This window comes from Sorex fumeus, unplaced genomic scaffold, assembly GCF_029834395.1.
Source record: "Sorex fumeus unplaced genomic scaffold, SorFum_2.1 ptg000006l, whole genome shotgun sequence".
Lineage (NCBI taxonomy): Eukaryota > Metazoa > Chordata > Mammalia > Eulipotyphla > Soricidae > Sorex > Sorex fumeus.
In genome coordinates, this window is record NW_026606063.1 from 57,453,723 (window position 1) to 57,465,841 (window position 12,119).

At 47.4% G+C, this 12,119-nt stretch overlaps 1 protein-coding gene across 3 annotated transcripts in view; it reads left to right on the forward strand.

The window, feature by feature from the left end:
• The first annotated feature begins 5,914 nt into the window (after positions 1-5,914).
• KANSL3 (KAT8 regulatory NSL complex subunit 3) overlaps positions 5,915-12,119 on the forward strand; it is a 39,850-nt gene continuing 33,645 nt past the window's right edge. For all 3 annotated transcript variants that reach the window (XM_056126836.1, XM_056126844.1, XM_056126853.1), the window contains exons 1-2: positions 5,915-6,132; positions 9,053-9,223. In XM_056126836.1, coding sequence (XP_055982811.1) covers positions 5,918-6,132; positions 9,053-9,223 — 386 coding nt within the window. In that variant the 5' untranslated portion in view covers positions 5,915-5,917. The remainder of the gene's footprint in view (positions 6,133-9,052; positions 9,224-12,119) is intronic.

The window sequence follows — 12,119 nt, forward strand, 5'->3', positions numbered from 1 at the left end:
CCATCAGGCTGCTGATATACTCGCCTCACAGGTACAGATTGACCTGCTGGCGGCACCATACCCCTGAAAGAGCCCATCTTGTAGACACAGGATCTAAGGTCTGATAAGACTTCACATGGTGCCAACAGACTCAGAGAAGGCTGGAGACCCCTCTAAGAGAATCTCCAGCAAGAACAAAGGCTGGGAAAGGAATTTCAAAGAATACCATGAACCACTCCCAAATCTACCCCGTTGGCAACCACCTGAGGAATAGACTCTTACCTAGGTAGAAACCCCACATAGGGTAGCTTGGGAAAATCTATAAAAGCCACTTTAACAAAGGAAGCATGCATATATATGCTGCCTGAGCCCATGTACTCTTTGTGCCCACATGGCCAAGGACACGTGGCCATGCTGGAGCACGTGTCACCCACATCTCCCCCTCGAGTTATGCACTGGGCTCTCTCTGCCTTTGTAGAAGCTCATGTTCTCTATTGAGAGCACTTCTCTCTTTCTCTCCCTCCTTTCTTCTCCTAAAAAAATAACAAACCATCCAAACAAAATCTGTTTTTACTTCACTGCTCATCTCCTTCTGAAATTCTTTTCTGTGAGTTAGAACAAGGACCTTTAAGGCCTGGGCAAGGCCTAGGACTGGCTTTCCTTTATCAGTCCTAGCCTTTGGAGAAGCCCACGTTCTCTCTTGGACACATTTTTCTCCCTTTTTCTCTCCCTCCCTTTCTCCAAATCCTCCAAATAAAATCTGTTTTACTTCACTACTCATTTCCTCCTGAAATTCTTTTCCAGGACAAAGACTTGGAAGGCGTGGGTAAGGTCTAGGACTGGCTTTCCTTTCCTGCAAAGATGGTGGGGATTAACTCTCATGCCAAGAAGGACGAGTGAATTTCACATGGGTTTGATGGTTACAGTAGTGGGGCTGGCCCATGCCACACAGGGGCTCATCCACAGACTTTATCAGTCTATTCTTCCCAGCTGGTCTTGAGCTAGCAGAGGTGGATCAGGAGAAAGTGACTGTTTCTCTCCTGTTCACCTCATATAAGCTACCTATGGAAGTCCACCAACTTCACTCCAAGCAGTCAGGACTCAGCATTGCTTGGGTTTTTAGGGGCTCTGTGCTCAGGGATCACTCCTGGTGGGGTTCAGGGGACCATATGTGTTGCCTGGGATCAAGCCTGGCCAGTCACATGTAAGATAAGTGCCCTACCTTCTGAATTATCACTTCAGCCCTACATGTCTTTGTCTTTGGATTGTCCCTGATAGGTCTGAGACCTTTCCCACTGCAGACAGTGGGAGAGAGACAAGTAAAGTGAGGAAACAGGAGAAATTTATTGGGCTTCACTCCTGGGCAGACTGTAACCAGCCTCTGGTGAGTAGAGATGACCTGAGAAGTTGAGAGAAATTTTTAAGGTGTCTTGGGTGGGAAACATAAGCATAGAATGTAACCTGGGGGCTACAGGCTTGGGATGGACCATAATCCCTGTATGGGGGCAGGCAGGGTGATCTTTGATTCCAGGGATGTCACTATCTCATCAGCTGGCCACCATTTGGTCCTGAGAAAACCTCACATTCTCTACCCACCGTTGTCTCCAAACAAAGTGAACATATCTGCTAGTCAACCTAGAAGAAGTAAACTTGACCCTTGGTTGTGTTTTCCAGTCTAGTGACATCTGCTTTTAGGGGTAGCCTAGGGGTGTGTGTGTGTGTGTGTGTGTGTGTGTGTGTGTGTGTACATGTGGGATAAAATCCGATGCCACAGGAGCCGAGAAGGTGGAATGAGGCTGGCCAGAGTGAGGGACTATGCAAATTTCATGCCTGGCATTCAGGAAATTGACCCTGGTTGCTGCCAGGGCCTCTGTTTTCTAGAGATTCCAGATAGCTGGACTTTACATAAAATCAACTACGTTTAAAATGTTGCAACATTTATAAGGTAATGTGCAGGCCAAAGATAGATATGTTGGGCTCTTTTAGGTCCACTTACTACATCTACACAGGCCTCACCAACGCTTCTAATTCTAGAACTACTGGAGCTCCAGCTCAATCTCAAAAAAACCTTCAAGAAACCACCATTAATAATCTGGTTAGGTAATCTCTTCCAGAACACTCTGGGGCCCCTCACAATGGTTGGATAATAATTCTAAGTGTTTTAGGCTTCATCAGTGAATTGTCCCTTTTCCAACTCTCAGAGAAGCTTACAGTGCTATTATGAGCACCCTCTAGCCCCCTGCATTTACCTTAAACCCTTCCTTTGTGCTTTACCTTTCATTGTTACATTCCCCAAATCAGTCTTGATTATTTATAAGTCAAAACTTCTGGTATTTTTGGACTTTGTATTTGTAGTGAATTACTTGCTTTTCTATTTCCCCTATAACCTTTTCATATTTTACTCTAGAGCAATGTTCTTTGCTTAAACACAGAAAGACCGTTAATGCTGCACTAATATCTGGGAGTTCGTTAACTCTGAAATATATCTACTCCTGGGCATTCATCATAATTACTAGACTCAGGCTTCAGTTGCTGTAGTTCCTAACATCCCAAAAGGGAAGTCCGGCTGTGGGACTGGGATGGACCCAGGGCGAGCAGTGAAGCTACCCTGGCATCAAAATGGGCCAGTCTAGAAATCATATAATCATAGTCTTTTTTTTTTTTGTTTTGTTTTTTTGGGTCATAGCCAGCGATGCTCAGGGGTTCCTCCTAGCTCTGCACTCAGGAATCACTCCTGGCTGTGCTTGGGGGACCATGTGGGATGCCCGGGACAAACCCGGGTCAGCCACATTCGAGGTAAACACCCTGTCTGCTGTACTACTACTCCGACCCCAAGGATGGTCTTGATGCAAGCTATTATGACTTGAGGACAATACCTCCACAAGGAATGACAAGCTGGACTTGCCTAAGGACTTAGTCTGGGATTTACCTTAGAGCCCAGAGAACTAAGTTTTGGAATTTATATCTCTTACTGTGTTTATATAAATAACTGCAAATATTAATAAGAAGTAAACTGAATTGTTTAATATATACAACTAAACGGAAAGAGAAAGCAATATAAATGTCCCTGGGAGACAGAGTGTTTCCTTGAGTTAATTCCCTCCAAGAGAATTGCTTCCGAAGAAATGCTTTATCTCTGTAAATGATCTATCATACCTAGGGTCCTATACCTTGAACCCTTTCAGACGTTCTATAAGTATGCTAACAGCTCTGCATGAAATGGGTCGTTCTGACCATCAGTCTGTGTGATGTAGGCAGGTAGATAGGGAAAGGCTCTCTGCAATGAAACAAAGTCTCATAGAAGAATTCTAGGACCGACCCACCCTGTGGAGACAGAGAATAAGGACTTGATAAGACCATTCCCAGACCCTGAAGATATGGGCCTCCTCCCCATGAAATTCCTCCTTTTCAAGAACCCCCCTTTCAATCCGGTTGACTCCAGTGACCCAGCCCCAAGGAGATTCCAGGACATTCCAAGTCAGATGATTCTCGAACCCCCTTTCAATCCAGTTAACTCCAGCGACACAGCCCCAAGGAGATTCCAGAACATTCCGAGTCAGAAGGATCTATAAGAACCAGCTCGAGAGCCCACTTGGCACTCTCTCCACCCTCGGAGAAGCCCGCGTTCCCTCTGGACGCGTTACTCTCTCTCTCTTACTCTCCATTCCCCCGCTTATCTGTTTATCCCTTTCTCTCCCTCTCCAAAAGCCTCCAAATAAAACCTGTTACTTCACTGCTCGTCTACGCCTGAAATTCTTTTCTGCGAGCGAGACAAGAACCCCAGAGACCTCGGGTAAGGCTTGGGACTGGTCTCTCCTTTCCTGCAAAGAGCGAATTCTCGCCCCAACTTGAGTCCGTGGCTCCCCGAGCAATCGGTGGCGGGGATTAACTCCCGTGCCGAGAAGATCAAGCGGACTTCAGGTGTGGCTTGACGGCCACCTTGTGGGGCTGGCGGGGCTTAGGCCCGAGCCGAGCAGGTGCTCACTGCAGACTTTACTGGTCCTAGCCTACCCAGGGTTCCGGGTGGCAGAGGAGGGTGGGAGAAAGTGGACGTCTTTCTCCTCCCCACTTCACATAAGTCACCCGTGGGGCCCACCGGCATCATGTGGTCCCTGTCTCTTTGTTCCTCTGCAGGGGAGGCTGCGGAGGTGGCTTCTGGCCACCCAACACAAGCGTCATGGATCCACATTTTGAACTCACAACAATAAGTGGCATCTTGAAACCGATGTGTTCTTGCCAGGTGTGGTGTCTTACACACTTAATTCTCTCAGCAATGCTATGAAGTACTGTATTGGGGGTCAGGGAGGGACACACAACCAACTTTGCTTAGGGTTTACCCTGGCTCTCTCCTCAGGGATCACTCCCGCAGGCTCAGGGGACCGTATGAAATGCTAGAAATTAAACCCAGGTCAGTTTCGGACAAGGCAAGCACCTTACCCGCTGCACTACCTCTCGGGCCCCATCAAAGCAACTTTCTATTTTTGACTTTGGGAGCCACACCCAGCAGGTGCTCCGGGCTCACGTTCTGGCTGTGTTCAAAGAACCATATACGGTGCAGAGATAAGCAACTTTTTATTTATTTGTTTTTTTTGGGGGGGAGGGGCCCACACCCGACAATGCCAGGGGTTGCTCCCGGCTCTGCACTGCGGTGCTCGGGGACCATATAGCATGCTGGGTCGGCTGCGGGCAAGGCTACCATCTTACCCGCTGTACTACCGCTCCGGTCCCGGCCTCTCAAAGCCACTTTCAAAACTTATTTTCATGTTTCGTGTGCTCGCTTTTGGAGCCCTTCTGGAACTGGTCCGGAGCGGCACGCGTTTGCTCACTGTGCAAAGGAAACATTAAAGTCAGCTCCGCCCCCACCTCGCGCCCAGCCCCGAGCCGGCACTCCACAGAACAACAATGAAACGTGGGCCAGGCGGCGGCTTTGTCCGGCCAGGGAGGCGGAAACTTCCGGAGACTTGCGTGTTCCGGCTGGCGCCGTCACATCCGGTCCGGGTTTTGCGACTCACGCCCCTTCCGGCCGGGAACGAACCCGCTTCCGCGTTTTTTGCTGCGTGCCGCGCACGCGCGCTGCGTACCGGCCCGGGCTCACCCCGTGCGCGCGTGAGCGCGCGCGCGGCGTTCCGAGTGCGGGTGAGCCGCTTTCGGCCCGGCGGGGTGACGGGGAGGAGGTGGGGGATCGCGGCCCTGGGCGAGCGGCCGTCCAGGCCTCGGGGGCAGCCTGGCTGGCGGGGCCCGCGAGCTGGAGTCGGGCGCCGGGGGCGGGGCGGGGCGAGGGGGGTGAGGGCCCGGGGAGGGACCGAGCGGCCGTGACGCGGGCGCCGGGCCGGGCCGGGGGCGGGGCGGAGGGGGTGCGATTCCCGGTTCTTTCGGGGTCACCGACCCCCGGTGACGTTGGCCCGTCGTGGGAGCGCGCGGCGGGTCGGTGCGAATGATGGGGCCGGCCCCCCGGCGCGGCCCGCCGGGTAGCGGGCGGTTTGCCGGGTGCGGGCGAGCGTCCGGTGCCCGGCGCGCCGGGCAGCGTGTGAAGAGAATTCCCGCGTGCTAGCACGAGGACCCCAAAGCTCGTTCTGTCCCCCCCCCCCAGCCTGGCTCCCTCGAGGGCCGCACCCCGAGGCGCCCTCCGTTAGGCGCGCCCGCCGTCGGCCGCGCGACGGCTCAGGGGACCGAGCCGCTGCTCGGGGAGGCGGGTGAGGGGGGCGCCCTCGCTCGCGGTTCGGCAGACGCCGCCCACCCCCGTTGCCTCTGTGGGGGGCACGTGTGCTGTCTTAACGGGTCCCGAGTTATACCCCCACCTAGAAGGGGACCGGGTGAAGGACGCCCGGCCCAGAGAACGAGGAGACCGTTTGCGCTGACTTTCGCGCTTTTCGCCGCAGGTGACTAGCATGCAGAGGCCTCGTCTCTGACTTGCCGACCCGACCCTCTGTCTGTGGACATGGCCCACCGGGGTGGGGAGCGGGACTTCCAGACGTCAGCCAGACGCATGGGGACCTCCCTGCTCTTCCAGCTTTCGGTGCACGAGCGGGAACTGGACCTGGTCTTCCTGGACCATAGCTATGCCAAGCCGTGGAGTGCCCACCCGGATGCCAGTAGTGCCCGCCCCACGCGCATGCTCTTTGTCACGCCCCGGAGGCAACATGAAAGTGCCGTGTGAGTCGGGGCTTTAGGTCTTACGGGAGGCTGGAGGGCAAGAGCTTGCAAGGGATAGGGGTGGGGAGTGGAATGTTAGGATTTTAGTGTGGGAGAGTTTAGGGGACTGGAGGATATCAGGCCTGTGTGTACACCCCTGAATTCAGGACATCTAACGAGCAAAGAAGGAAAACAACCTAATCCACTTAGATAATACGATTTCAAGGGGAAAACCTAGTCCCCACCCTTCCTTTATTGTAGTGCCAGTGATCAAACCCAGGGTCTCACACATGCTAGGCATATGCTGTCCCATTAAACCACGTGTCCAGCTAGAAGAGGACCGTTTGCTTTTGGTATTTGGGCCACAAAATACCAAAAGCTTGCTCCTGGCAGTGCTCATGGGACTATATGTAATGCCAGGGATCACATGCAAGGTTAGCACCTTCCCTACTCTGTTATGTCTCTAGAAAGAAGTAGATTTTTTTTTTTTAACTGTTGAAGTAAAGGGTGGGGTGGGGTGGAGATATTTCATGTTTTGTTTTCTGTAAGCCGAGGTTCATTTCCTGGCTCCATCCCTGGCAGTACTTGGTTCCTTTAGCATTGAGCATCATCTGGTGTTCCCTTCCACTCTTCCCAAAAAGGAAAAGAAAATAAAAAGGCTAGAGTGTTGATTTTTTTTTTAAGGGCCAGGAATGTACCTCAGATGGTAGAGTGGTAGACCTATGCACATGCCTAGCATGCCCCATTACCTTCCCTCCACACCCCCAGCACCTCAGGATGTGATCCCTAAGTGGAGAGTTAAAATTTTTTTTATTGTTGTTTGCTTTTTGGGTCACACCTGGCGATGCACAGGGGTTACTCCTGGCTCTGCACTCAGGAGTTACTCCTGGCGGTGCTCAGGGGACCATATGGGATACTGGGAATCGAACCCGGGGTTGGCCACGTGCAAGGCAAACACCCTATCCGCTGTGCTATCTCTCCAGCCCTGAGAGTTGAAATTTTTTAATTGCTGCGAGCTCATTTGTTCTGGGGCCAGAGTAATAGTACAACAGGTAGGGCTCTTGCCTTGCACTTTGACTCTGATTTGATCCCCACCACCAGGGAGTGAGCTCTAACTACTGCCAGGTGTGGCCCAAAACCAAACAACAAAAAAGGTCATTTATTCTATTTAGATGGGGTTCTGGCATGTCCCAATAGTGCTAACAGCAACCTTATTGCAATAGTTTTGTTTTTCCTGCCTTGCAGAGTTTAGGAGCATATTACCAAGACTTTGCTTTCTCTCTGAGTTACAGCTGTCACCCAGCAGTTGACCTAAAATCTTTGTAGATTTAATCATGCTTTCAGAGGGTCAGTATGGTAGGGTAAGAAATTTCTTCTAAATTTATTTTGTATGTGGTAGTTAGAATTGAGCTAGAGTGACAGTTCATTTTCACTTTAATGTGTTTTAATTATTTAAAGATCTGTTGCTATAATCTAGTTTGATGATGAAATTGTGTCTAGATACTTTTTTTGGAGATTTTTCTTTATATGGTTTTTGGGGGGTGGAGGGGGCACACTTGGCAATGCTCAGGACTTAACTCCTGCCAGGCTTGGGAGACTATGTAGTATTGGGGATCAAACAAGGATGCAAGGTGCAAGGCAAACTTCCTCCTACCACTGTACTATCCCTCTGGCCCCAGGATATCTCTTTTAATCTGATCTAATGTCAGATTAAAAGGGGACTATATGGGATGCCAGGGATAGAACCCGAGTCAGCTGCATGTAAGGCAAATGTCCCCTTCACTGTTCTATCGCTCTCACATCCCAGTAGTTTTCTTTTAATCTGACCTAATAGCACAGGTTTTAGGTTTATTAGAGAATAGAGGCCTTATCTTTTAGTTCCTGTCATTAAATCTTATCTAGAGGTATCATGTTGTGTGTTTTAAACACATAAAATGCATTTTATTTTATTCTCATTGGGGGGAGTATTTTTTTGTCATTATATTAGAAAATATGTTGAGACAATCAGTTGTTTGCTTATGGAACATACTTGGTTGTTTTTTAGGGCTTTTTTGTTGTTTTTTTTTTTTAAGGGAAATTTAACTGTTGAGCTAGGGGGATAGTATAGTGGATAAACCTTGCTTATGGCTGATCTTGATTTGATCCTGACATAGTTTAACCCAGTACTACCAGGAATGATCTGTGAGTGCAGAGCCAGGAATAAGTCTTAAGTACTGTTGGGTGTGGCTCAAAAAAACAGCAACACAAAAGAAAACTCATTTTTTTTTCCCTCTATTTCAATGTCATTTTTTTCTTAAATTTTTATTAGTGAAATACCATGAGGAACAGTTGTAGACTTAAAAATTTTTGTGCTTGGGTTTCAGTTATACAATGATCAAATACCCATCCCTCCTCCAGTGTCCATTCACCACCACCACCAGTCCCAGTATCCCTCCCTCCCCCCATCCTACCCTACCTCTGTGGCAGGGCATTCCCTTTAGTTATCTCTCTCTTTTTGAGTGCTGTGGGAAAACTCATTTTTTGCATAGGCTCATATAAATGACTTGGTTTTCCACCGGCACATATTAGCATATCAGAGAATGAAGGTTTAGGTACTGTGGTAAAGAAGACTGGATCAAAAATGTCTGTGAACATAATGTGCTCAGGTAGACTTTAAGACTGTTTAATAGCCTAATTTGGCAACCAGATTATTTTTCTTGTTATTAAACATTCTTGTGAAAAGAGACCGAAGTGATAGTGCAGAGGGTAAGGCCTTGCATGTGGCCAACCTGGGTTCAATCCCCTACATCCCGTATGATACTCCGAATACCTTCAGGAGTATTTCCTGAGCATCGCTGGGTGTGGCCCCATAACAAACATTAAAAAAATTAGAGCAAAAGAAAGCACTTGTGTGAAAACCTGTATTCATGTGATCTGGTCCTATTTCCCCACCTTTTTTCAGTGAATCAGATGTTCCAATAGATGTGGAGACAGTCACATCAACACCTGTGCCACTTTATGACAATCAGAAGGCACGAAGTGTGATGAATGAGTGTGAACGGCACGTCATCTTTGCCAGGACTGATGCGGATGCCCCTCCCCCACCAGAGGACTGGGAGGAGCACGTCAACAGGTAGGCCACTTCTCCTAAGGACTGGTCACTGAAGGGCTGATGGCACCACACAAATTATTTTGAATCATCATGGTCACTCCTGGTGGGCTCAAGGAGCCATGTGGGGTGGCAGGGATTGAACTCAGGTTGGCTGCGTGCAAGGCAAATGCCCTATCAGTGTACTATCATTCTGGCCCCAGTTTGATAAACATTTTATCACCTCAAAAAGAAACTATCCCCTTTTAGTAGTCACTTCCCATTTCTCCAAGCCATGAAGTCTGCTACCACTTTGTTTTTCTAAATTTGCCTCCTCTTGATCTGAGATGTTGCTCAGTGAAAGCGTGTCGGCATTGCATATGTGAATCACAGTCATGGCCAAAAATAAATGAACAATCTCTTCAGGATGTTTTATATAATATGTGGTCTTATGATTGGTCCCTTCGTGTAGCTTTGTTTTTGAGGGTTGTCTGTGTTGTAGCACGCATTAGTACTGTGTATTGCTGGATGATACTCTGGTTGTATAGGTATTCTTCATTTTGTTTATCTATTTGTCTGTTGATGGACATTGAATGCTAACGTGTTTCAGGTATTACAGTAATGCCCCTAAGAATACCTATGTACTTGGCTTTTGTGTTTAGTTTTTTTGGGGTTTTCAGGGCTTACTGCTGGCTCTGTGCTCAGGGATCACTCCTGGCAGTGCTTGGGGAACCGTGTACAGTGTCAGGGATCAAGGCAGAGTATGCGACAAGCAAGACGAACGCTTAACCCTCATACTATCTCTCTTACCTCATGGTTTTTGTGTGGACATGTCTTTATTTGTATGTATATATTACCTAGGTGTGGAATTGTTGGGTCTCTGATAACTTAATATTTAAATTTTGAGGAATTTCCAGACTTCATCTGGAAGGACTCCATCATTTTATGTTCACACTACTAGCATATGAGAGTTCTAATTCCACCATATTCTTGGAAATACTTTTTATCTGACCTTTCATTGCTACTGTTATTACCATTCTGAAGTGACATCTCTTATGATTTTAATTTCCCTGAAGGCTCACTATATTTTGTTACTGCATCAAAGGATATTGTTAAAGTACTTCTAGAGTTCATAGGTGGTAAACTTGCTACATTGTCCAAGAGCTCTTATATATAATGAAGAGAAAGTGCTAACTGGGTAGTAAGTGTGAGGCAAATTCAAGATTGTGAGTCAAGTCAGAAGCTAAATGAGATTAAGCAGGTATGCTATGTGAAGTCAGAATTGAAGAGGAGCATTTCTGCCTGTTGGTTGAAGAGCTGTAAAGAGTTGTTTGGCCTCTGGGATTGGAATTCTTGTAATAACCTAATGGGACATCTTCTCGAATTTCTACTTAAAAGGAAAACTGTTGTGAATGAAGATCAGCTACTGGAATAGATGAATTTGGCAAACAGCTGCATTGTTGCTATTAATAATAAATTGTAGCGATTGCATTACTAACAAAAATAAAACTACCCTTTGGTGAGTGCTTTCTAGATGCCTGGCATTGTGCCAAGTACTCTGTGCATTCTCTCTGTACCCTCTAGTTACTTTTTTGGTTTTGGGCCATAGTCAGCGGCGCTCAGGGTTTACTCCTGGCAGGGCTTCTGGACCATACGGGGTTCCGGGGATTAAACCAGGGTAAGTGGTGTGCAGGTAAGGTCCCTTCCTACTGTATTATTTCACTGGCCCCATGTGCCCTCTCTTTAAAGATAGTAAAAAGAGAGGGTCTGGAGAGAGAGATAGTATAGCAGGTAGGGCACTTGCTTGCACAGTCCTGACCTAGGTTTGATCCATGGCACCCCTGCTCCACCAGGAATGATCCTCGAGGAGCCAGGAGTAAGTTCGGAGCACTCCCTTGTGTGGCCCAATAACCAAAAAGAAAAAAAAATTTTTCACAAAGTGGCCTTATAGGATTATGTGTTTTGTTGTGGTTTTACCATTAATTTTGTTCTCCATTTGCAATTTCTCAAACTGCATGGGAGAATTTAATATTTTATCAGTTTACTCATGGTTTTGACCAGTTTGTTTTTTGGGATTTCTTGTGCTTATCAAAGCCAGAATGAATAGTACATAGGAACGCAGCTTTTAGGGGCTGTAGTTACAAGGCATATGAGATACTCGAGTGACAGTATCAGATTCTTCATTTCTAGTAGAAATGTCTGTTGATACATTTTTATGCAACACCTAGCAGTGCTCCAGCTATTCCTGGCTCTGTGCTTTGGAGTGGTGGGCCACTGGTGGTGTTTGGGAACCATATATGGCGCTGGTGATTCCAGCCAAGTGCTAGGGATTTAAACCAGGGCTGGTAGAATGTAAGATGAGTGTTTTAACTACAGTACTATCTCAGACAGTCCCACCTCCCCCTCTCCTCAAGTAGGAAAGTCTGAGAAGACATTTTTTTTTTTGCCAGAGTGGAAAGCAAGTAGAAAGATTCCTTTTTATTTAGAGTAGTTGGATGCACTCAGCTTTCCTCAAGGCAGGGCTGACTGACTTAGTAGACCAGGGCACACCTTCAACTGTCTCATCCTGCAGAGAAACACTGCCAAATTCTACCTTTTTGTTTGTGTCTTCTCATGTGGGCTTCTATCCCGTTATGACATTGCCACATATTGGCAGATATAACTAATTAGTATTTACTTTAACTCAGAGATGGTTTTTTAACACCTAATGAGATTTTAGAGGTAACTTAGCTCTTTTTAGTATTTGGGATACTAACTGGCTTCCATCTCAGAGGTCACTATTTTATGATCTGGTCCTAGAATTCTGAAGCTGTAAACTGTTTGGAGCTTGCAATATCCTATGCTCTGATTATAATCATATTGTTGCATTCTTTCCCTTGTCTTGATTGTTAAATTGCAGCTTGCTTTCTTCCTGTATAAAATCATGTAAAATTACAGTTTC